This window comes from Carlito syrichta, unplaced genomic scaffold (assembly GCF_000164805.1).
Source record: "Carlito syrichta isolate Samal-C Ts95f unplaced genomic scaffold, Tarsius_syrichta-2.0.1 Scaffold315647, whole genome shotgun sequence".
NCBI lineage: Eukaryota > Metazoa > Chordata > Mammalia > Primates > Tarsiidae > Carlito > Carlito syrichta.
The window spans coordinates 177020-200321 of NW_007259743.1; the positions used below are offsets into that span (position 1 = coordinate 177020).

Consider the following 23302-nt stretch of genomic DNA (forward strand, 5'->3'; position numbering starts at 1 on the left):
TTTTTTCTTCTTTGTCAGGACTAGTTGGTTATTCAACCTTTTTTAGTTTAGTATGAATTTTAAGACTGTTTCTCTATTTCTGTAAAAAGATGAAATTGTGCTTAGTAGTATGAACATTTTAACATGATTAATTCTTCCAAATTATTAACATGAGTATTTTTCTATTTATATGAGTCGTCTTCAATTTTTTTGCTTTTTAGTTTTAAATGTATGTCTTTTATTTTCTTGGCTAATTTTATTTCCAAGTATTTTATCTTTTCCATGATGATGTAAATAAGATTACTTCCTAGCTGGGCTCAGTGGCTCAGCCTGTAATCCCGCGCCTTGGGAGGCTGAGGTGAGTGGATTGCCTGAGCCTGTGGGTTTGAGACCCGCCTGGGCAACTTGGTGAGACCTCATCTCTACAATAAATCAAAAAATTAGCTGGGTGTGGTAGCGCACACCTGTAGTTCCAGCTCCTTGGAAGGCTGAGGAGGAAGGATCACCGGAGCCCAGCAGATCGAGGCTGCGGTGGCCAGGAGCGGCCACTGCACTCCAGTCTGGATGACAGAGTGAGGCTACAACTCAAAAAAAAAAAAAAGTTTACTTCCTTACTTTTTTTGAGACAGTTCATTGCTAGTGTATAAAAATGCAGCTGATTTTTGTGTGTTCATTTTGTATTCTGCAACTTTACATAATTAATTTATTAGTTTTAACAGCTGTTTTGTGGAACTGTCAGTGTTTTCTATACACAAGACTATATCGTCTGTGAACAGAAATAAATTTACTTTTTAAATATTGTTTTATGTCTTTTATTTATTTATCTTGCCCAGTTGGTCTGTCTAGGATTTCCAGTACTATCTTCAATAGGAGTGATGTGAGTAAGCATCCTTTTCTTGTTTCTTGTCATAAAAGAGATGTTTTCCATTTTCCACTTTTGAATATGATACTAACTGTTGGCTTTTATTAATATATAGGTTGTATTATATAGAAGCCGGGCTCGGTGGCTCATCCTGTAATCCCATGCCTTTGGGAGATTGAGGTGAGTGGATTGCCTGAGCCCGCGGGTTCAAGACCCGCCTGGGCAGCGAGACCTCATCTCTACAATAAATCAAAAAATCAGCCGGGGGAGGTAGCGCATGCCTGTAATTCCGGCTACTCGGAAGGCTGAGGCGGAAGGATCGCCGGAGCCCAGCAGGTCGAGGCTGTGGTGCCCGGGAGCGGCAACTGCACTCCAGTCTGGGCGACCGAGACTCCAACTCAAAAAAAAAAAAGAAGTACCTGTCCTGTTGAGTGTTTTTATTATGAAAAGGTAGCAAATTTCATCAGATACTTTTTCTGCATCTATTGAGATGATCTTTTTTTTTTTATCATTAATTCTGTTGATTTGGTTTATCACATTAATTGATTTAAGCCATCCTTGCAACCTATAAACAAATCCAATTTGGTCATAGTATATGATTATTTTATTGTGCTGTTGCATTGGGTTTACTAGTATTTTGTTGCAGATTTTTAATATGTATTCATAAAAATTATTACCCTGTAGTTTCTATTTCTTGTGTGACTTTTTCTGCCTTGGTATGAGAATAATGCTGGCCACATACAATTAGTTTTAAAATGTTCCCTTCTCTTCTATTATTTGGAAGAGATGGAGAATAATTGAACTTTTCTCTTTTTTTAATGTTTGGTAAATTTCACCAGTAAGGCCATTTGGTCTTTGGATTTAATTGTTGGGAGGTTATTAGTTACCAATTTAATATCCTCACTTGTCATTAGCTTGTTCAGATTTTCAATTTCTTCACGATTTAGTCTTTAGTTATGATTTAGTTTTATGATTCTAGGAATTTCTTCATTTTTTCTTGGTTATCCTTTTGTTTTTTTAGAGAAAAACTGTTTTGCTAATCACAATTCTTTTTACTTTCATGACATCCATTGTAATTTCACATCTTTCTTTTTTTTGTTTTATTTGAGTCACCTCTTCTTTCTTAATAAATCTAGCTAAACGTTAATTTAAACTAACTCTTACTTTCACTGATTTTTCTATTGCCTTTCTATTTTTAGCTTGTTTATTTCTGCTCTCATATTTATCATTTTCTTCCTTCTAAATTTTCTCTTAATATTTCTTCTCGATCTCTGAGATGTAAATTTAGGTTGTTTATTTGAGAGTTTTACTCTTTTAATGTAGGCATTTATTTTAATAAATCTCCCTTTTAGTACTATTTTTGCTGCATCCCATTGGTTTTGGTATATTATGTTCTTTTCTCAAGATAGTTTCTTATTTTATTTTTAATTGAAAAGTCATAATTATGTATGTTATTAGGGTACAAAATGATATTTCAATATATGTATACAACATGAGATTATCAAATCAGAGTAATTGGCAAATAAACAAAATCTGAGATGAAAAAGTGGACATTACAACTGATACCACAGAAATACAAAGGGTAGTAAGAAACAGATATAAACAATTATATCTCACCAAATTGGAAAATCTAGAAGAAGTGGATAAATTTCTGGACATATAAAACCTATCAAGATTGAATTTTTAAAAAGAAAAGAAAAATTTAACAGACCAATAATGAGTAATAAAATTAAATTAGAAATAAAAAGGTTGAGTATGGTGACTCACACTTGTAATCCCAGCACTTTGGGAGGTCAAGACTGGAGGATTGCTTGAGTTAAGGCGTTTGAGACCACCCTAGGCAACATAGTGAGACCTCGTCTCTACAAAAACTCCAAAAATTATCCAGTTGTGGTAGGGTGTGCCTGCTGTCCCAGCTACTTGAGAGGTTGAGGTAGGAGAGTTACTTGAACCCAGGAAGTTGAGGGTGTGGTGAGCCTTGATCATGCCACTACATTCCAGCTTGGGTGACAGAGTGCGACCTCGACTAAAAAAAAAAAATAGTAATAAAAAGTCTCCAATTAGAGAAAACTCAGGACCTGATGGCTTTAGTGCTGAATTCTGCAAAACAAAACAAACTAGGAAAAAAACAAAACAAAAAGCCTAATGCCAATTCTTCACAGATTATCCCAAATAACTGAAAAGAAGGGAAGTCTTACAAACTCATTCTATGAGACAAACATTGCCTTGATACCAAAACCAGACAGGGTCACAGCCAAAAAAAAAAAAAAAGCTCCAGGCCAATATCCCTCATAAACACAAATGCAACAATTCTCAACAAAATGCTTGCAATGACAATTCAACAACACATTAAAAAGATCACCCACCATGATACCAGAGGTGCAAAGATGGTTTAACATGTGCAAATCAATAAATGTAACACATCATATTAACACAATAAATGATAACATATGACCATTTCAACAGATGCAAAAAATATTAGACAAAATACAACATTCCTTTATAATTGAAAGCTCAACAAATTATATATAGAAGGAATATACCTTCACATAGTAAGGGCAATTTATAATAAACCCACAGCCAACATTGTATTGTATGAGGAAAGGGTGAAAGTTTTCTTCTAAATCTGGAACAAGACAAGGATGCCCACTTTTATAACTTCTATTCAGTGTAGCATTGGAAGTTTTAGTCAGAGCAATTAGACAAGAAAAAGAATAAAAAACAACCAAATTGGAAAGAAGGTACTCAAATTATCTCTTTGCACATGACACTTTCTTTTTTTTTCTTTCACTTTTATCTGCATTTATTTTATGCTGAATTTATTCTCACGCCATAAGGTTTTGTTTCTTCAGTTTCTTCTGGGATCTTTTTCCTCTGGCTTAGGAACAATTTGTTTCTTTTCAGTGAAGATCTTCTCGATGTGACAGGGGGAGATTTTGTATGGATTGATCCGACCTTGAGCCCTGTATATCCAGCAGCACACTTTGGGGACTTTGGTCACCTGGATGTGCTCAATGACAAGTGAATCTACATCTAAGCCCCTAAGTTCAGCATAACTCTCTACATTTTTAAGCATGGGCAGTAAAAATTCAGTACTCTTTTGGGGGCGACAGACCCTGTGTCCAGTCTTACTGTTTGGCTTGGATACACCTCCCATCCCCATCTTTGTAGCATAGGAATGACACACACTGTTTCTGTAAAGTGACATCTTTCAGATACTTGGTGGCTTTTCATATATGCATATCCTTGGTGGCCTGGGCAGTTTCCCAGGTGTTCTTGAAGAGAACACGAAAATTGGAGCCTCTGGACTTGCACAACTTCGTGAGGTACTCTAGGTCAAGCTGTAGTGGACCATAATGGTGGGTCACCTTGGGTCACTTAGGGAAAGAGAAAGAGCAAGGCATGGCATTGTGTTGTATATAGGAAACCCTAGCCCTGTTAGAACCAATAAAAAATATTAGTAAAAATGCATAATACAAAATCAGGAAACAAAAATGAGTGATGTTTCCATACAAAATAGCAAACTATCTGAAATCAAGAAAGAAATCTCATTTACAATCACTACAAAAAATTAATAAAATACCTAGGAATAAATTTAATCAAGGAGGTGAAAAGGCCTATACAAAGAAGACTATAAAACATTGATTAAAGAAATTGTAGGTGACACAAATTAAAAATATCCCATGCTCATGGATTAGAATAATTAATATAATGTATTAAAATAACCATACTGCCCAAAGCAATCTACAGATTCAAAGCAATCCCTCTCAAAATACTGAAGTCAATTTTAACAGAATTAGAAAAAAAAATCCTAGAATTCTTATGGTATCACAAATAGCCAAAGCAAGCTGAAGCAAAAAGAACAAAGCTGGAGGCTTCACACTATCTGACTTTAAAGTATGCTATAGATCTATGGTAACCAAAGCAGCAGATATTGACATAAAAATGGACATAGAACAATAGAACAAGATAGAAAGCTCAGAAATAAATCCAGGAATTTACCATCAATTGATTTTTGACAAAGTATTTAAGAGCAAGTACTGGAAAAAAGGACAATCTCTTTAATGAATGGTGCTAGGAAAACTAGATATCCACACTCAAAGAATGAAACTTGACTCCTATCTCTCACCGTCTACAAAAAAATCAATGCTAAATGGATAAAAGAGTCAAATGGAACACCCTAAAGTATGAAACTACTAGAAGAAAACATAAGGGGTATGCTACATGACATTGATCTGGACAAGGAACTTTTTAGAAAAGACCTCAAAAGTAAGAGACGGAAAAAAAGCAAAAATGAACAAATGGGACTGCATCAAACTAAAAAGCTTTTCACAACAAACGAAATATGCCATAGAGGGAAGAGACACAGAACAAGAGAAGATATTTTAAAATTATATATTCGACAAGGGGCTGATATCCAGAATTTATAAGGAACTAACTCATTAGCAAAACACATAGAACAGATATTTTTCCAAAGAAAACATACTTACAAATGGCCAGTAGGTATATAAAAAGTGCTCAGCCTCACTAACCACCAGGGAAATCAAAATCATGATATATTACCTTACCCCAGTTAAAATGGTTATTATCAAAAGACAACATATAACAAACAGCAAGGGTATAAAAAATGGAAATGCTTGTACACCGTTGGTGGGAACATAAACTAGTAGAGTCATTATGAAAAACAGCATGGAGGTTCCTCAAAAAATAGAACTATATGACCCAGCACTCCATCTACTGGGCATATTTACAGAAGAAATACACTCAGTGTATTGAAGAAACATAAAATATCATGTCACATGAAACATGAAATATCATGTTTACTGCAGCACTCTTAACAATAGTCAAAATATAGAATCAAGCTAAATACCCATCAACAGATTAATGAATAAAGAAAATGGAACATATACACACAATGGAATACTATTCAGTCATTTGAAAGAATGAAATACTGTCATTTGCAACAACATGGGTGAGTTTGGAGCACTTTATGTTCAGTAAAATAAGTTACACACAGAAAGAAAAGTAGCATATCATCTCACTTGTATGTAGAATCTATATAGAATCTATATAGATCTTATAGAAGTTGAGAGTGGAATAGTTGTTACCAGAGACTGGAAAATGGGGGGAGGAAGAGATAATGAGAGGTTGTTCAGCAGGCACAATCTTCCAGTCGGATAGGAGAAATAACTTCTGGTACTCTATTGCACAGTAGGGTGACTATTGCTAACAATAATGTATTGCATGTTTTAAACATCTAGAAAAGGAGATTTTTAATGTTCTCACCACAAAGAAATGATCAATATTGATATGACAAATATGATACATGATAGATATGCTAATTATCATCACTACACAATGTAAAAATTTACCAAAATATTATATTGTATCACATACATATATACAATTATTACATTTCAATTAAAAAACTCTTGTAGTATGTGAAAATGGATGATCATGGAGGACATTAGACTAAGCGAAATAAGTCAGTCACAGAAGGACAGATATTGCATGATTCTACTTACAAGTGGTATCTGAAGTAGTCAAATGCATAGAAAGAGAGTTTAAAAATGGTGATTTTCAGAGACTGTAGTGGGACTGGGGGCAGTAAGGTGAGGAGCTGCTGTTAAATGGGAGTAAAGTTTCAATTATACAAAAATAAGTTCTGAAGATCTCCTGTACAAATAGTACCTATAATTAACAATATTGTATCGTACACTTAAAATTGTTAAGGGAAGGTAGATCTCATGAGTGAATCTCTCTTACTATGGGAATATTTCATAATAAATATTCTTACCACTTTTAAAAGAAAAAAAATATGGTGCTGAAATAGAGAATAGTGGGCACGGGAGATGAAAATTTTAGATGCATAGTTAAATTGGGTTCTCTGAGGATGTAATTTTTAAGATGATACATAAAGAAAAAGCATAGCAGGTAAAGAGACCAAAATGCACAACATTCTGCACTGTGAATGTGCTTTTTGTGCTCAAGAAATGAACCAAGATAAATATTGCTAGACTAATGATTAGTGAAGCTGAGCACTTTTTCATGTGTCTGTTGGCTGCCCATATATCTTCTTTTGAGAAGTGTCTATTCATGTTTGTTGCAATAGCAAAAACATGGAACCAACCATGCTGCTCATCGAAGCTGGACTGAATAAAAAAAATGTAGTACATATACACAACATTTGTATACATAACACTGAATTGTACCCCACATCTTTAAAATAAAATAAAATAAAATAGACTATCCAGAGCAAGAAGTTTGGGAGAAAGCAACAAGAGAGGTAGCATCAGAGAGGTCATGCACCTCTTGCAGGCCACAGTTAGGAGATTGACTCTAAGTACAATCAGGATACAGATTTGAGGGACCAAACCAAGATATCAGTCTTGTATATGTTATTTTTGAGATGTCAGTGAAACGTTCAATAAAAACCTAAACAAAAACAGCTTAGGATGGAGCACTGAAGAGTATCTATATTCCGAGTGTAAGACAAAAGCTAACAATGAAAACAAGTAGAACATCCAGTAAGATTGGAGAAAAGCAGAGTTAAGCCACAGATGTTTGCAGCAGCTTTATTCATAATTGCCAAAAGTTGGAAGCAACCAAAATATGCTTCAGTAGGTAAATGGATAAAGCATGATATAGTCTGACAATAGACTCTTATTTAGTGCTAAAAATAAATGAGTTATCAAGACATGAAAAGGCATGGAGGAAACAAATGTATATTACTAAGTGAAAGAAGCCAACATTAAAAGGTTACACACTGTATGATTTCAACGATATGACATTCTGGTGAAGGCAAAACTACGGAGACAAGAAGATCAGTAGTTTTCAGGAGTTAGGGAAGAAGGAATTAATAGGCAGAGCACAGAAGATTTTTAGGACCATGAAATTGCTCTATATGATACTTTAGTGATGGGTACATGCCATTATACACTTATCAAATCCCATAGAAGATCTAACACCAAGAGTGAATCCTAATGTAGACTGTGGTCTTGGAGTGATAATGTGGGATCATCAGTTCTAACAAATGTACCACTCCAGTGAGACATGTTGACAACGAGGGAGGCCAAGCACATGTGAGGGCACAAGGTATATAGGAAATCTCTGTCCTTTCCTCTCAATTTTGTTGTGAGCATAAAGTTTTTCTTAAAAAGTTTATCCAAAAATAAATTATACCAATACCTGATTCATTATTTAAATTATTTGTGTTGCAAACTAGCCATATTCCTTTGGCCTTTAGCAAATTTATTACTTTAATGTCTATGTGCTGACAAGAGGCCTATACACATACTTTTGTTCATGGGCTTGTTTGTGACCCTGTTGAACACGTAGGTTTGCGTTAAAATGTGGAAGGGAAAATGTAGGTGGAACAAGTGGGTCAATCCTATGTCATTACTAAGGTTGGACCCAGCAAATTCCAAAACTTCTAACAAGTCCCTTTATCATTCCTTATTCAAGTATTGCATATCCAAGAATATTTTCTTTTTATTACACAATGAACTTCTGAAGAAATAAGAATATCACCTCAGGAACGTAAATATACAGTGGGGTTTGAAATGTAATTCATTGCCTGAAGAAGGTCTGAGATGAGTGAAACATTACTGTGTATACTACAATGTTCAAATTCCAATTTTACAGAGAATTTTGCCTTCTCAACACCTTCTTGAATGCACTCTTGACTTCTTTGTTCCTCAGACTGTAGACCACAGGGTTCAGCATGGGAATGACCATAGCATAGAATACAGATGCCATTTTATCTGTGTCCATGGAGTGACTGGAACTGGGCTGTAAGTACATGAAGATGACTGTCCCATAGAAGATGGAGACTGTAGTGAGGTGAGATGCACAGGTGGACAAAGCCTTCTGGTGTCCCTGGGCTGAGTGCATCTTCAAGATGGTAATGAATATGAACAGGTAGGAGATCAAGATAACCAGAAGAGCAAAAAAGACATTAAAGCTTGACATAAAAACCAGAACCACCTCACTAATGTGTTTATTAGAGCAAGAAAGAGTCATGACGGCTGGAACATCACAGAAAAAGTGGTGGACCAGATTGGACTTACAGAAAGAGAGACTAAATATGTCTCCAATATGGAAGGAGGCATTTAGGAAACCACATATATAGGAGCCTATAGCTAGACGAGTACACACACTTGTTGTCATGGTGGTGGTGTAATGTAGGGGCTTACACACCGCTGCATAGCGGTCATAGGCCATTGAGGCCAACAGGTAATTTTCTACAGTGGCAAAAGCTACAAAAAAGAACATCTGAGCAGCACAAGCATTGTAGGAAATGTGCTTGTCTTCTCTGAGGAACCCATCCATGACTTTGGGAGTGACAACTGAGGAGTAACCAAAGTCCACCAGAGACAGGTTATTGAGGAAAAAATACATGGGAGTGTGGAGACAAGAGTCTAGCAGAATCAACAACATCATCCCCAGGTTTCCCATCAGAGTAAGGTAGTATATGAGGGTGAACAAGATAAAGAGGGGAACCTGCAGCTCTGGGGCACTGGTCAGTCCTAGAAGAATGAATTGTGTCACTTCTGTACAGTTCTCCATCAACACAATTTGGGAATCATGAGATGTCCTATAACAATGAGAAATAAAGAAATAGAGTGATAAACAAAAAATACATTTGGAAATGTATACTTTGTGTATAATTATAGTAAAAATTTGTGCTTCAAGATTCTATAGATTTGCAAGCATAAGCTTGACAACAATATTTGGCATGCTAATTATCTACTGAGTAACAATTTGTTGAATCCAAGGATCTTTATGAATAATCTCCCAGTCTTTAAATTCTATAAATTTGTAAACTGATATGTAGAATATTTAGTGACTTGTCCAAGATGATTTACCTGAGATAAATTTATCTGCCAATTCGGTATTCCCTAGTCTAGGAAAAATGTACACATCCATGTTGTTTACATACCAAGAACCGCTCTAGGCAATATATATTTATTGATTTCTGTCAGCAATATTATGATATTTATTAGTTATTACATTTATTTAAATTATGAAACACTCAAGATGAAGTAATTTATTCATATTTGCACAAGTTTTAATTGTCAAGTCAACCTCTGAGCCCAGGAAGGTGGCTATCAAGTCTAAGGGTCTCAGGTGAATGTAAATCAAATTGAATTTGAAGCAATTTACAATTATTCATTGTCTTCATTGGCCCAAATCAGTTTCCACAGAGAAGTAATTGAGTGATGAATGCACATTAGATATCTCAGGATTACTGGGGCAGTGGTCATGCACAACCAGCAAAGGCAATTTTGACGGGAAGACGCAGCATCAAGTACAGAGCTTGGTTTCTGGGAAGAACTGCATATCAGGTGGTATTTGCTGCCTAGGCAACATTTGTTCCACCCTACTTTCTTAAACCTCATTTATTCCATTTGCAAAATGAAAATATTAGTAAGACCTACCTCAAGATATTATTTTGAAAATCATATAAAATAATACATTTTTTAGCAGCCTGACTATTATACTGGCTGTTTAGCACAGTCTGATGAGAGCTACCCATAAATTTTTTTTTTTTTTGAGTCAGGTTCTCACTGATATGCCCATGCTGGAGTGCAGCGGCATGATCACAGTTCTTCTCAGCATTGACCTCCTGGGCTCAAGCAACCCTTCTACCTCAGCGTCTCTAGTAGCTGGGACAACAGGCACATGTCACCACAATGGCTATTTGTTTTTATTTTTTGGTAGAGACAAGGTTTTGCTATGTGTCTGGGCTAGTCTTGAACTCCTGGGCTCAAGCAACGCTCCTTGCCTCAGCCTTCAGGATTACAGGCATGAACCGCCACTATCACTATTAGGATGGGATGAGGATCTCTATGTTAGTTTAATAAGTTAGGGATGGCAACATGTAGGGCACTGTGTGTGGATAAACTTTTTTTCGTCTCCTTTTTCAAGTTGTCTTTTCTTATACACTAGAGCTACTGAGATTTTCTGAGTGAGCCTTCCAGAATACTCACTCTATCTTTTTTTCTACCCACATGGCTGGCTGCTCTGTTCATTCCATGTGAGCCATTCTTTTGTTGAATTTCTTCCTTGAAATTTATATTTTGGCTTGGTTTGAAAGAGTCTCCTTTTCTTAAACTCATTCTTTCCTCTCATTATTGCCATCTCTTAGTTGAATATAGATATTTAGTGTTTAAAATGAATTGTTTGTGGGTTACTTTTAGTCCACAGATCTGTTTTGATGGCAAACTCTATGATGTAAAATTATTATTTGAATAATTTCTTTTTGTTTTTTTGAGTTGGAGTCTCACTCTGTCGCCCAGACTGGAGTGCAGTGGCCGCTCCCGGCCACTGCAGCCTCGACCTGCTGGGGTCCAGCGATCCTTCCACCTCAGCCTTCCAAGTAGCCGGAATTACAGGCATGTGCATTATTTCTTGTGTAGGAACAGTGTTTTAAATTGGAAAAGGTGTCCATCCTCTGCTGACTGCTATTACTTATTGCCTTTCCACACCACAGTTTATAAGCATAGTCTGTGAAGGCTTTGTTTGTCAACCTGAACTCGCATCACCACTTTTAGGATACATTATGTTCCACAACCAATGTTAAGAGCTTTTTATATAAATGTGTGTATGTGTGTGTTTGTGCATGCATGTGTGTGGTAGTCTTATTATATGTTATTGTAATTACCATTATGGGAATCAGAGGTTTGAAAAGTTATGTGATATTCTGCAATCACATAACTAGCAAGAAGGATCTTCAAGAATCAAGATTGTTTCACCCTAATCAAAATGTGTGCTTTTAGCCACCTCACTATCAGCATATTTAGATTTTCTAGTAATAATACGGGTTAGGTTATGGGAGAAAGGTTGAACCATAGTTTGGATCTAGAGAATTCATTTAGCTCCTTTTGTATATAAAAAAATCTGTCAATTTACTCCTTTGTTACATTTGTTTATTTATTGCCTGTGGGAGGCTAACTGATAGTGAACTAGATGAAGTTACAATCTACTCAATCAGAGCATTGCCTTAGTTTTTGTTCGTCTTTAGGAAAACATCATTTCATCAGTATGGTTAAACTCAATTTACTGTTTTAGAAGAAAAAGATGAAAGGATCAATTTCTGCGCTCAAAGAAATGATAAGTGCAGCTGTCCCACTGCTTTTGTATGAATTACCCTTTTCACTAAATGTGTATATGGAATATAGAAGCTTCCCTTGTTGCTAGAAAAGAAGAGAGAGTCAATTCCGAATAGTGAGTGTGAAATCAGAAGTGCAGTCAAGGGATGATGCACAAGTGCTGTTAGAGAAGCTCTCTCACAGGCAATGGCCAAAAGGTTTTAAACCTTCTAAGGCAAGGGAAAATGGAGGCAAAAATATTATTATGGATCCAAGTGCTTGGGTTGAAGCCCTGAATCCATCATTAATTATTACTATGCCCTTGGAGGAGCCACTTCCTTCCTTCTTACTTATAAAATAAGCATAATAAAATGACCTCTTTCAAATAATTCACAGAATTGCCTCTTTAAATAGAAAATAAGGAGAGGTATATAAAACAACCCACGAAGGGGTCATCATTTTAAAGTCATTCAGCCTAATAATCTTGAGGCGATTTCCTTGGTCATGATTGCAGACTCAGCAAGTCCTCATGTCTGGAGAAGGCCTACGGATGCTGACAATGCTTAGCATTCAGAAACATAAAGAAGCCCAGCACACACTCATACCTTAAAATGAAGTCATGTGGAGTCTTGTTGGGATTTCAGAGATGAATGCAAGGGAGACAGGAGGGAATTATAGAGACACTGATATCTCAGGGGATGCCCCAAATGAGGGCATCTACAGTTCCTCATCACACTTTTCTATAAAAGAACCAATTAAACTGCCTGTGGGGATCTAGCTGGATATGTTGAGTATACACACATGTTTTTTGGATTACTTGTTGTTTCATCTTCTAATTGTTGAATAATTTGCAATAAGTAAAGTCTATACTTTTTAGCCCATTTTTCTATAGATTTGATCAGATGTGTATCATTATGTAATCACTATAAAAACAAGATATTATAGAATACTCCCATCACCTAAACAAAACTCTAAGATTCTTTGTGGTCATCTCCTCCTCCCACTCAGTTCCCTTGGAAACCACCAAACTGTATTTCATCTGTGTAATTTTTCCTTTGTGAGAATACTCTAACTAGATATTAAAATATGTAGTCTTTGAGTCTTGCTTTTTTGCTTTTATATATATATATTTATAGATATATTTTCTATTAATATATAATTTTTCCTATATGCATATTTTTTACTTTTCTATATTAAGACAAGGTTTTATATATAGAAACCCCTAAAGACTCTACAAAAACCAATTTAGAACTAATAAATGAACATTAAAGTTAGAGGCTACAAAGTCAACACAGCAGTGCTTCTATATGCAAACAATGAAATACTCAAAAAACAAGTCAAGCACACAATTCCATTTGCAATAACTGCAAATAAAATGCTTAGGGAATAATTTTACCAAGAAGGTGAAGGATCTGCACACTACAAGCTATAAAATACTGATAAAATAAATTGAAGAAACCACAAATAAATGGAAAGATACACCATATTCATTGATTAGAAGAATTAATATTATTTAAACATTCATACTACCCAGGCAATCTACAGATTCCTATAAAAACTGCTGTGTCATATCTTTGCACTTTTATAAAACATTCTAAAATATGCATAAAACCACAGAAAAAAATCTCAAATAGTTAAACCAATCTTGAGCAAAAATATAAAGCTGGTGGCATCACACTACCTGACATCAAAATATACTGCAACCCTAAAATAATTAAAACAACATAGTACTGGCATAAAAACAGACATAGATCAATGGAACAAATTAGAAAGTCCCTTACTGAATTGATGCATTCATTTTATAGTCAGCTTATTTTTGACAAAGTTACCAACAACACACACTGGGCAAGGTTAGTCTCCTCAATAAATAGTGGTGATAAAGCTGAATATCCACAGTCAGAGGAACAAAATTATCTCACACCATTTACAAAAGTCAACTGAAAATGGATTAAAACTTAAATATAAGACCTTAACTGTAAAACTACTAGAAAAAACATAGGGGGAAAACTCCATGACATTGGACCAGGCAACCATTTTGGGGATGTGACCCTGGAAGCACAGGCAACAAAAGCAAAAATAGACAAATGGGATTATATCAAACTAAAAAGCTTCTGCACACCAAGTAGAACAATCAAGAGTGAAGAGAAAACCTATAGAATAAGAAAAAATATTTGCAAAGTATGCATCTGATAAGGGGTTTATAGTATGCAATATATACATGGAATTCAAACAACTCAACAGTAAGGAAATAAACAACCTGATTTTTTTTAAAAAGGCAAAGACCCTGAACAGATATTTTTTAAAAGAAGAAGAAATAATGAACAAATATATGAAAATGTGTTCAGCATCACTAATCAACAGACAAATGAAGAAAAAAACCACAATGACATATCACCTCACAACTGTCAGAATGACTATTAATGAAAAAGACAAATGATAAAAAGTATTCACGAGGATGTGGAGAAAAAGGAATCTTTGCACATTGTTGGTGGGAATGTAAGTTAGCACAGCTATTATGAAAAGAGTATGGAGTTTCCTCAAAAATTTAAAAACAACCTCTCTTCTGGATATACATCCAAAGGAAGTTAAATCAGTAGCTCAAATAAATATCTGCACCTCCATATTCTTTGCAGCATTATTCCCATCAGCCAGGATATAAAAATCAAACTAAGTGTCCACGAAATGATGAATGGAGAAAGAAAATGTTGCATATGTACACAATGAAATACTAGTCAGGTTTTTAAAAAAGAAGGAAGATGAAGAGAGTTCAAGATAGCCAGTCATCAGCAAAACTGATGAAAAAAAATTCATCCAATTGTGCATCAAAATTGTCAGCTGACTGTGAGAAGCACAGCAGACCAAATAAACATTGATAGAGAAACAGTTAGGAAAGACTTAAAATCTTGGCATGAGAAAGGTGTGTGCAAAAATGGTCCTGAAGGAGCCCTTGCATCATGACAATGCACCAGCTCACACAGCACTGTCTGTGAGGGAGGTTTTTAACCAGTAAATAAATAAATATATTGGAGCATCCTCCCTACTCACTTGATCTAGCCCCTCAGTGATTTTTTTTCTTTACCTGAATATAAAAGAAATATTGAAAGAAAGTCATTTTGATGACATTCAGGACATCAAAGGCAATATGATGACAGCTCTGGTGGCCATTCCAGAAAAATAGTTCCAAAATTGCTTTGACAGGTGGACTCAGCACTGGTGTTGGTGCATAGTTTCCCAAGGGAAGACTTCAAAGGTGACCATAATGATAATCAGCAGTGAGGTAGGTAGCTCTCAACAGGCAAATTAATTCCTTGTCTTCTAAAGAGTGGGATGGAAGCTGTAGATACTCTCACAGAGAACATCCCTAGAGAGCTCCCGGTCTCTATGTTTTCTGTTGGTTCCCATGACTCATCTTCTGAAATCCCAATACAACTCAGTGTGACATCATTTTAGAGATGCCAGACTGTGTGCTGAGCCCTTTTGACCATTATTGATGCTTCTGAGTATTAACAGTTGCTAATACAAGTAGGCCTTTCCTCCTATCCATCCCTGACCTGATGATTTGTTATGAGCCTACAATCATGGCCCAAGAAAACACTCCGAGATAAAAATTATATTGATTGACTTTAAATAACACCTCAGCAAGGTATTTTCTTAGAACTTCCCTCATTTGCTATTCACAGATGCAATTTTTTGAATTACATTTAATTTAATTCTTTATTTTACAAGCGAGAAGAAGGCAAGTGACTTCTCCAAGGGCACCTTTAAGAATTAACGGTGGACTCAGAACTTGTAGTCAAGTTTCTGGCCCACGTTAGTGTTCTTTGCTCCATCTTCACTTGCCTTAGAAATTTTGGAACAGTTTAACCAGTACCTGATGGAGAATGTCTCTAATGCTACTTAAGCATCATTCCATGGCTGAGTTTCTGATTTCAAAAACACTATTCAGGATTGATTTTTCCTTCTTTTCCAGCACCAGAGTAAGCTTCTATATTCCATACACACATTCAGTGAGTATAAATCATGCAAAATCAGTAGGGTAGCCATACTTACTATGACATATTTGAGAGCAGAAATAGATGCTTAGAACCTTTATGGTTTCATAAATGTCAAAACTTCCAACAATAGAGCTTAGTGATACTTATGTAAATCATCATGCTGTTTTCCTAAAAAAGATCAACAACAACAAAAAAGGTGATGCTCTGATTAAGTAGGTATTAATTGTACCTTGTTGAAGGTAGGACAGATAGAGAGGGAGGGAGGGAGGGGGTAGAGAGAGAGGGAGACAGAGAATCGTTAAAACTACAGCAGTAGTAATTAGATTGAATTAGCAAGGTCTACATTCCACTGTAACTTATTCTCCATAAATTCATCCTAATTATTATAACATATCTACAAATGCAGACAGCGAGGTGGCTAAAAGCACTGGTTTTTGATTTAGTGACAACTGTGTTTGAATCTTGTCTCTTCAATCTTCCTCATGCTAGCTGTGTAAATGCAGTTTATATAACTTCTTAAATTCTCAGTTCTCTTAGTGATAAAATGATACTACCTACCTTGCAATATTATTGTGAACATTAAATGAAAAGATAAAATTAAGTGAAAAAATATTTGTTCATATGCATACACGCAAACGCGTTAAATGTGTGTAGGTCTTATTACTGGCTGTTAAACAAAGAATTCTACAAGTCGCTATGAGTGTCAAAGTTGGGTAAGCAGCATGACTTTTAGGCTCGGTCTTGCAAAGTGAAGATGTGAAAGAATTAGAACAATGGTAAAGAATAATGATTAGCAGATAATAGATTTCTCTCTCAAGTCTTCAAATTCAAATAAAAAGACTTAAAGTGCTGTTCCTATAGGAGAACTGATTCAAATAAAAAATTTAAGACATGAAGTTCACCTTCAAATATGAATTTTAAGGAAGAAATTAAGCAAAAGAATGACTTACAAGGAAAGACTGGAACAGTCACTCACTCTGGCAAAGGACAGACTGAGAAACACTGGCGGGCATGAAAAAATCTTAGTGGTCCAATTGCTTAAGAAAAGGCAAATAAAAAAGTGAGGCTATAAGACTTGAAAACTCATCCACACCTGAGCCCTGCATGTCACCAACCACCTTTCTCAATCATAGAAGCCATCATTCCATCCTAATAATAGTCTTATACCTAACATGAATCCGCCTGTGTTAACTACTTACCATTTTACTCATTGTCTTTTTATGCAATATCTCATTTAATGTTCACAGTACCTTGAAGTAGGTCTCCTTAATATTTTCGTTTTGTAGATGAAGAAAATTAGGTTCTGGCAAAGTTAGGATTAATGAGTCTTAGGTAGTAAATGGTAAAGCTGATATATACGTCTTCTTACTGCCCAAGCTCTATCCTAATGCTATGTCTTCCCATCAGTAATGCCTCTGCTGGTTGTAAATATTCCTACTGCCCCAGTTACGCTAAGTCATCTACTATGCATATATTTCTCAGTTAATTCATCATGAAATCTCAGACATTGAGTTTGGACCAATGGAGGCAATGAGTAACTGTAAATTGAGTTTAGTTTAATTTTATTTAAATTCAGTTAACATTCATTGATTTGGAAATCACCCTGCCTTGGTATAAAGTTTGGATTTGGCAGTAATAGTTATTTAAACCTTAACATATTACTCAACCTCTTTGCTTCATGAGTTAAAAGAAAGTGACATCCACTTAACCTTGTAGGGTTGTTAAGAGGGATAAATGATTATCCATGTAAATTGTCTAGTTCCTGGCATGTAAGCAGCAAAGAAGTGTAAGCATTTACTAGGCTTGGGAAAACTGCACTGACTGATATATCTATTGAAGACATGTCATCTTAATACATTTTCTTTCTTTTTTTTTTTTTTTTGAGTTGGAGTCTCACTCTGTCACCCAGACTGGAGTGCAGTGGCCGCTCCTGGTCACCGCAGCCTCGACATGCTGGGCTCCAGCGATCCTTCCACCTCAGCCTTCCAAGTAGCTGGAATTACAGGCATGCGCTACCATGCCCGGCTGATTTTTTGATTTATTGTAGAGATGAGATCTCGCTACCCAGGCGGGTCTCGAACCCGCGGGCTCAGGCAATCCACTCACTTCGGCCTCCCAAAGGCACGAGATTACAGGCTGAGCCACCGAGCCCGGCTTAATACATTTTCTAATCTTAGCTTACAAATTTACAAAATTTAAAAGCTGGGAAGTGATCTGTGTGAATCCTTCAGCTTCAACTATAGATAATTTATGCATTAAACATCATTATCAAACCCACACTTTAGACCTAGAAAATAATGGAAAACAGATTATCACTATAATGAAATAATGTGTATTATAGTTATACTTTTTAGATTCACCTAAATCTATTGTTTTTTGCCACTTTGTTCACTTATTTTTTATTGCTACAGAGCATCTCATGATTCACCAACATCATCTATGGAGAACAACACAGAGGTGACTGAGTTTATCCTTCTGGGATTAACCAATGCCCCAGAACTACAGGTCCCACTCATTATTATGTTCACTCTCCTTTATCCCCTCAGTGTGTTTGGGAACCTGGGAATGACTCGTTGATTCTGCTAGACTCTTGTCTTTATTTCCATGTACTTTTTCCTCAGTAACTTGTCTCTGGTAGACTTTTGTTACTCTTCAGCTATCACTCCCAGGTCATGGCTAGGTTCCTTATAGGAGACAAAAACATCTCCTACAATTCGTGTACTGCCCAAGTGTTCTTTTTTGTAGCCTTGGTCACTATGGAAAATTTCCTATTGGCCTCAATGGCCTATGACCACTATGTAGCAGTGTATAGATCCCTGCGTTACATCACCATGACAAGTGTGTGTGCTTGTTTAGCCTTAAACTTCTCTATGGTTTCCTGAATGCCTCTATGCACATTAGAAACATGTTCAGTCTCTCTGTATGTCCAATCAGGCCCATGACCTTTTCTGTGATCTCTCAGCAGTCATGGCTTTGTCTTGCTCTGGTAGATATATTAGTGAGATGATTTTTGTTTTTTGTGGCAAGGTTCAGCATTTTTTTTTCTCTCCTGGTTATCTTGATTTCCTTCTTGCTCATATTTATCACCATTCTGAAAATGCAGGATACCAGAAGGTTTTGTTCACATGTCCTTCTCACCTCACAACAGTGTCTATCTTCTATGGGTCAGTTATCTTTATGTACTACCTACCCAGCTCCAGTCATTTCGTAGACACAGACAAAATCACAGCTGTGTTCTATACAATAATCATTCTCATGCTGAAAACCTTGGTCTATAGCCTGAGAAACAAGGATGTCAAAAAATACATTTAAGAAAGCTAGAAGGAAAAATTGTCTCTAGGTTTGACCTCTCAAAGTCATAGGATCCACAATAAGCATGTTTAATTTTCTCTTCGATATTCTCCATGCAGTGACTCACATTTTAAGGCCCACACTGCACCTAAATTACTGAGACAATGCTCTTTCCTCTTCAAAAGTCTGTCATCTGGAGGGAAGAAAACATTATGTCCAGATATGCAATATCTGAATGATAATGGTCAAGTGGGACCTTAAGAATTTTGGGGTCCTCCTTGTCAAAAATTTTATTAATGATATTTGATTTATTTGCGTGCTCACTTTTTTCTACCATATGTGTACACAAGGTTGTGTGTAAACAGGGCACACACAAACCCATAACTAGAAGAGCATGCAAAGAGCCCATAAATGCACATACACACAGGTGTGGGGAAATTGTTAAAGGTGGTAGATGAAGTGAGGGTATGCGTTAATCAAAAAGTTAAAATACTCAATTGAGGTATCAGAAAATAAATTTAATCTGGCATTAGTATTTTTCTAGTTGTAAACCTATTCCAAGAATCCAGAATGAAAAAAAGTGTGAGATGAATATTTTAATAAGGTATGCTTTTGCAGACACATTTTACTCAGAGTACATAAAATAGCATTTTAAGTAGTTAATATTTCTTGTCTTCAGAAGTCAATTGGTAGAAACAGTATGGTTATATGATGATTTTTAAAAACAAAAGGCCAGAGAGCAGGACAAAAAGATGGGTCAGTAATAAAGCGTTATTTCCATTTTTCTGTATATGACTACATTCTATTACATTTGGGAAAAAATGTACTCAGTAATGATGTTGTCCATTTTTCTCTCTGGAAATACTAAGAAATGGTGAATGCCATTTATTTAGGGCTACTTTGGTTTTAGTTGAGCTACCACTTCATGTTTTACCACTCTCTCACTCATTCACGCCACTTCATTCACACTGATTTCCTTGGTATTTCTGTGCAGTTCCAAGAATGCTCCAACCTTAGGGCCTTTATACCTTTGTTGCCAATGCCCAGAAAGTTCCTTCACTTTCTTCAGGTCTCTGCTTTAAATGCTATTATAACACAGTCACCCCACCCTCTGGACACTCTTCCCTTCCTGGTTTATTCTTCATAGTCTTAAGCACTATTTAAATGTTGTTATTATCATTATGTATTTCATTATCTGTTCACCTATTCATCTGTTTCCCTAGGTAGAACGTACACTACACAAGAGTAATGACTTTGCTTTATTAACAACTTTATCCCTTATACATAAATTATCGCTTTATTCATACTAGTTTTGCAACAAACATTTAAACATGTTTATTAATTTAACTTGTCAAATTAATGAATTAATTAGGCTTTGAGTCCAGTGGCCAGTATATTTGAACTACTCATAGTTATAGTTCATTACTCATTGTACAATTCCTTAGAAAAGAATTTTAAAGTGTTTCATGAGAACTGGCCGGGATTTTTTTCTATATTATACTAGCTACTAGCATTTCCCACTTTGGGGGAGATTAATTTTTGAAATTATACTATCAAGGAGAACATCTCAAACCATTTTTATGTTTTTTCATTTAAAATTCCTCATTAAGTGACAAATAACACATAAAATAAATCCTATTTAGTAAATTGTAAAAAGACATCCACCATGACCAAGTAGGCTTCATCCTGGGGATCCAAGCCTGGTTCAACATTTGTAAGACATTAAACGTAATTAAACACATCAATAGACATAAAAACAAAAGCCACATAATTACATCATTAGATGCAGAAAAACTTTTGCTAAAATCCAGCACCCCTTCTTGATAAAAACCCTCGAACATCTAGGCATAGATGGAACATACCTCAAAATAGTAAGAGCCATCTATGAGAAACCCAAAGCCAGCATACTGCTAAACAGACAGAAATTAGAACCATTTCCCCTGAAAACTGGAACTAGACAAGGATGACCACTCTCATCCCTCCTCCTGTTCAACATAGTTTTGGAAGTTCTAGAGAGAGCAATCAGAGAAGAGGGTATCCAAATAGGAAAACAAGTTATTCCTCTTTGCAGACGACATGATTCTATACCTCAAAAACCCAAGAGAATCTGTCAAAAACCTCCTTGCTCTGATAATGGACTTTGACAAAGTCTCAGGGTATAAAATTAATGTCCAAAAGACAATCACATTTCTATACACTGATAATAAATAAGCAGAAACCCAAATAAAAAGCACAATTCTTTTCACAATAGTCACACAGAAAATGAAATACCTCGGTATCTTCCTAGCCAGAAATGTGAAAGACCTTTACAATGAAAACTACAAAACACTGCTCAGAGAAATCAAAGATGACACAAACAAGTGGAAAACTATTCCATGCTCATGGATTGGAAGAATCTACATTGTTAAGATGTCCATTCTACCTAAGGCAATCTACAGATTTAACGCAATACCCATCAAATTACCAGCAACATTCTTCTCAGACCTAGAAACAGCAATACAGGAAATCATATGGAAACACAAACAACCACGAATAGCTAAAACAATCCTCAGCAAAACAAAACAAAACAAAACAAAAACCAAACAAAGCAGGAGGTATCAACACTCCCAGACTTTAAACTTTATTATAAAGCTACAATAATCAAAACAACCTGGTATGGGTACAAGAACAGGCATATAGACCAACGGAATAGAATTGAGATTCCAGAAGCAAAACCCCAAGTTCTCAACCAATTCATCTTTGACAAAGCCTCCACCACCAACCACTGGGGAGAGGAGAACTTATTCAGTAAATGGTGCTGGGAAAACTGACTGATGACATGCAGAAGATTTAAACAGGACCCCCTACCTATCTCCGTACACAAAAATCAACTCAAAATGGATCAGAGACCTAAACATAAAACCTCAAACTATAAGAACCTTAGAAAATACAGGAGACACTCTTGTGGAAATTGGAACTGCCAAGCAATTCCTGATCAAAACCCTAAGTGCCCATGCCATAAGAGATAAGATAGACAATTGGGACCTCATCAAACTGACAAGCTTCTGCAAAGTCAAAGAAACAATCAAGAGAGCAGGGAGACAGCACACAGACTGGGAAAAAATGTTGCCAACTCCATGTCTGACAAAGGCCTAACATCTAGGATCTATAAGGAACTCAAATGTGCTGAAAAGAAAAACACAAATAGCCCCATTACAAAGTGAGCAAAAGATATGAATAGACACTTCTTAAAAGAAGACGTATGAGCAGCCAACAGATTCATGAAAAAATGTTCAGACACTAGTCATCAAAAAAATGCAAATTAAAACTACTCTGAGATACCACCTATCTCCAGTCAGAATGGCCATCATCAATAACTCAAAAAATAACAGATGCTGGTGAGGATGTGGCTAAAAGGGAACACTTCTACATTGATGGTGGAAGTGTAAACTAGTACAGTCTCTATGGAAAACAGTGTGGAGATTCCTAAAAGTTCTAAAAATCGATCTTCCATATGACCCCGCAATCCCCCTACTGGGACTATACCTGGAAGTACTCAAATCACTCTGTAAAAAAGATACCTTCACATGTATGTTTATTGCAGTATTGTTCACAATAGCAAGAACACGAACCAACCATGCTGCCCATCAAAAGAGGACTAGATTTTAAAAATGTGGTACATATATACAATGGAATATTATGCAGCCATAAAGAAGAACAAAATCATGAACTTCACAGCCACCTGGATGGAATTAGAGTCTATAATACTGAGTGATCTTTCACAGAAACAAAGAACTGAGTATCACCTGTTCTCTCTCATAAGTGAAACTTGCACTATCATAATACTATAAGAAAAGCATTGACAGTAGTGGAAAGCTGTGGGGGTGTGGGAGGGCAGGGAGGTGGGATTGGCAGTAGTGGGAATCTGCCTGGGGAAGGGCGGGACACACCTCATTAACAAGGGTACCCGCACAGTGAATATTTGTATACCTAACTCTGAATTGTACCCCACAATTTTAAAATAAAAAACTTTAAAAAAAAGAAAAAATTAAAATCAGAGTATTTAAGAGATTTCCGAATGCTCGTGTTCATTTCATCATTAC

General features: G+C 36.0%; 1 protein-coding gene and 1 pseudogene across 1 annotated transcript; one reads left to right on the top strand and one right to left on the bottom strand.

Annotated features, from left to right (window-relative positions):
- Positions 1 to 5685: 5685 nt before the first annotated feature.
- On the bottom strand, positions 5686 to 9409 carry LOC103275712 (olfactory receptor 5B2-like). The gene is given in 3 exon segments (XM_008073110.1): positions 5686 to 5703; positions 8484 to 8506; positions 8509 to 9409. Coding segments are annotated over 3 exon segments (942 nt in total).
- A 7216-nt stretch (positions 9410 to 16625) lies between these two features.
- On the top strand, positions 16626 to 19241 carry LOC103275720 (annotated as a pseudogene).
- The last annotated feature ends 4061 nt before the right edge of the window (positions 19242 to 23302 follow it).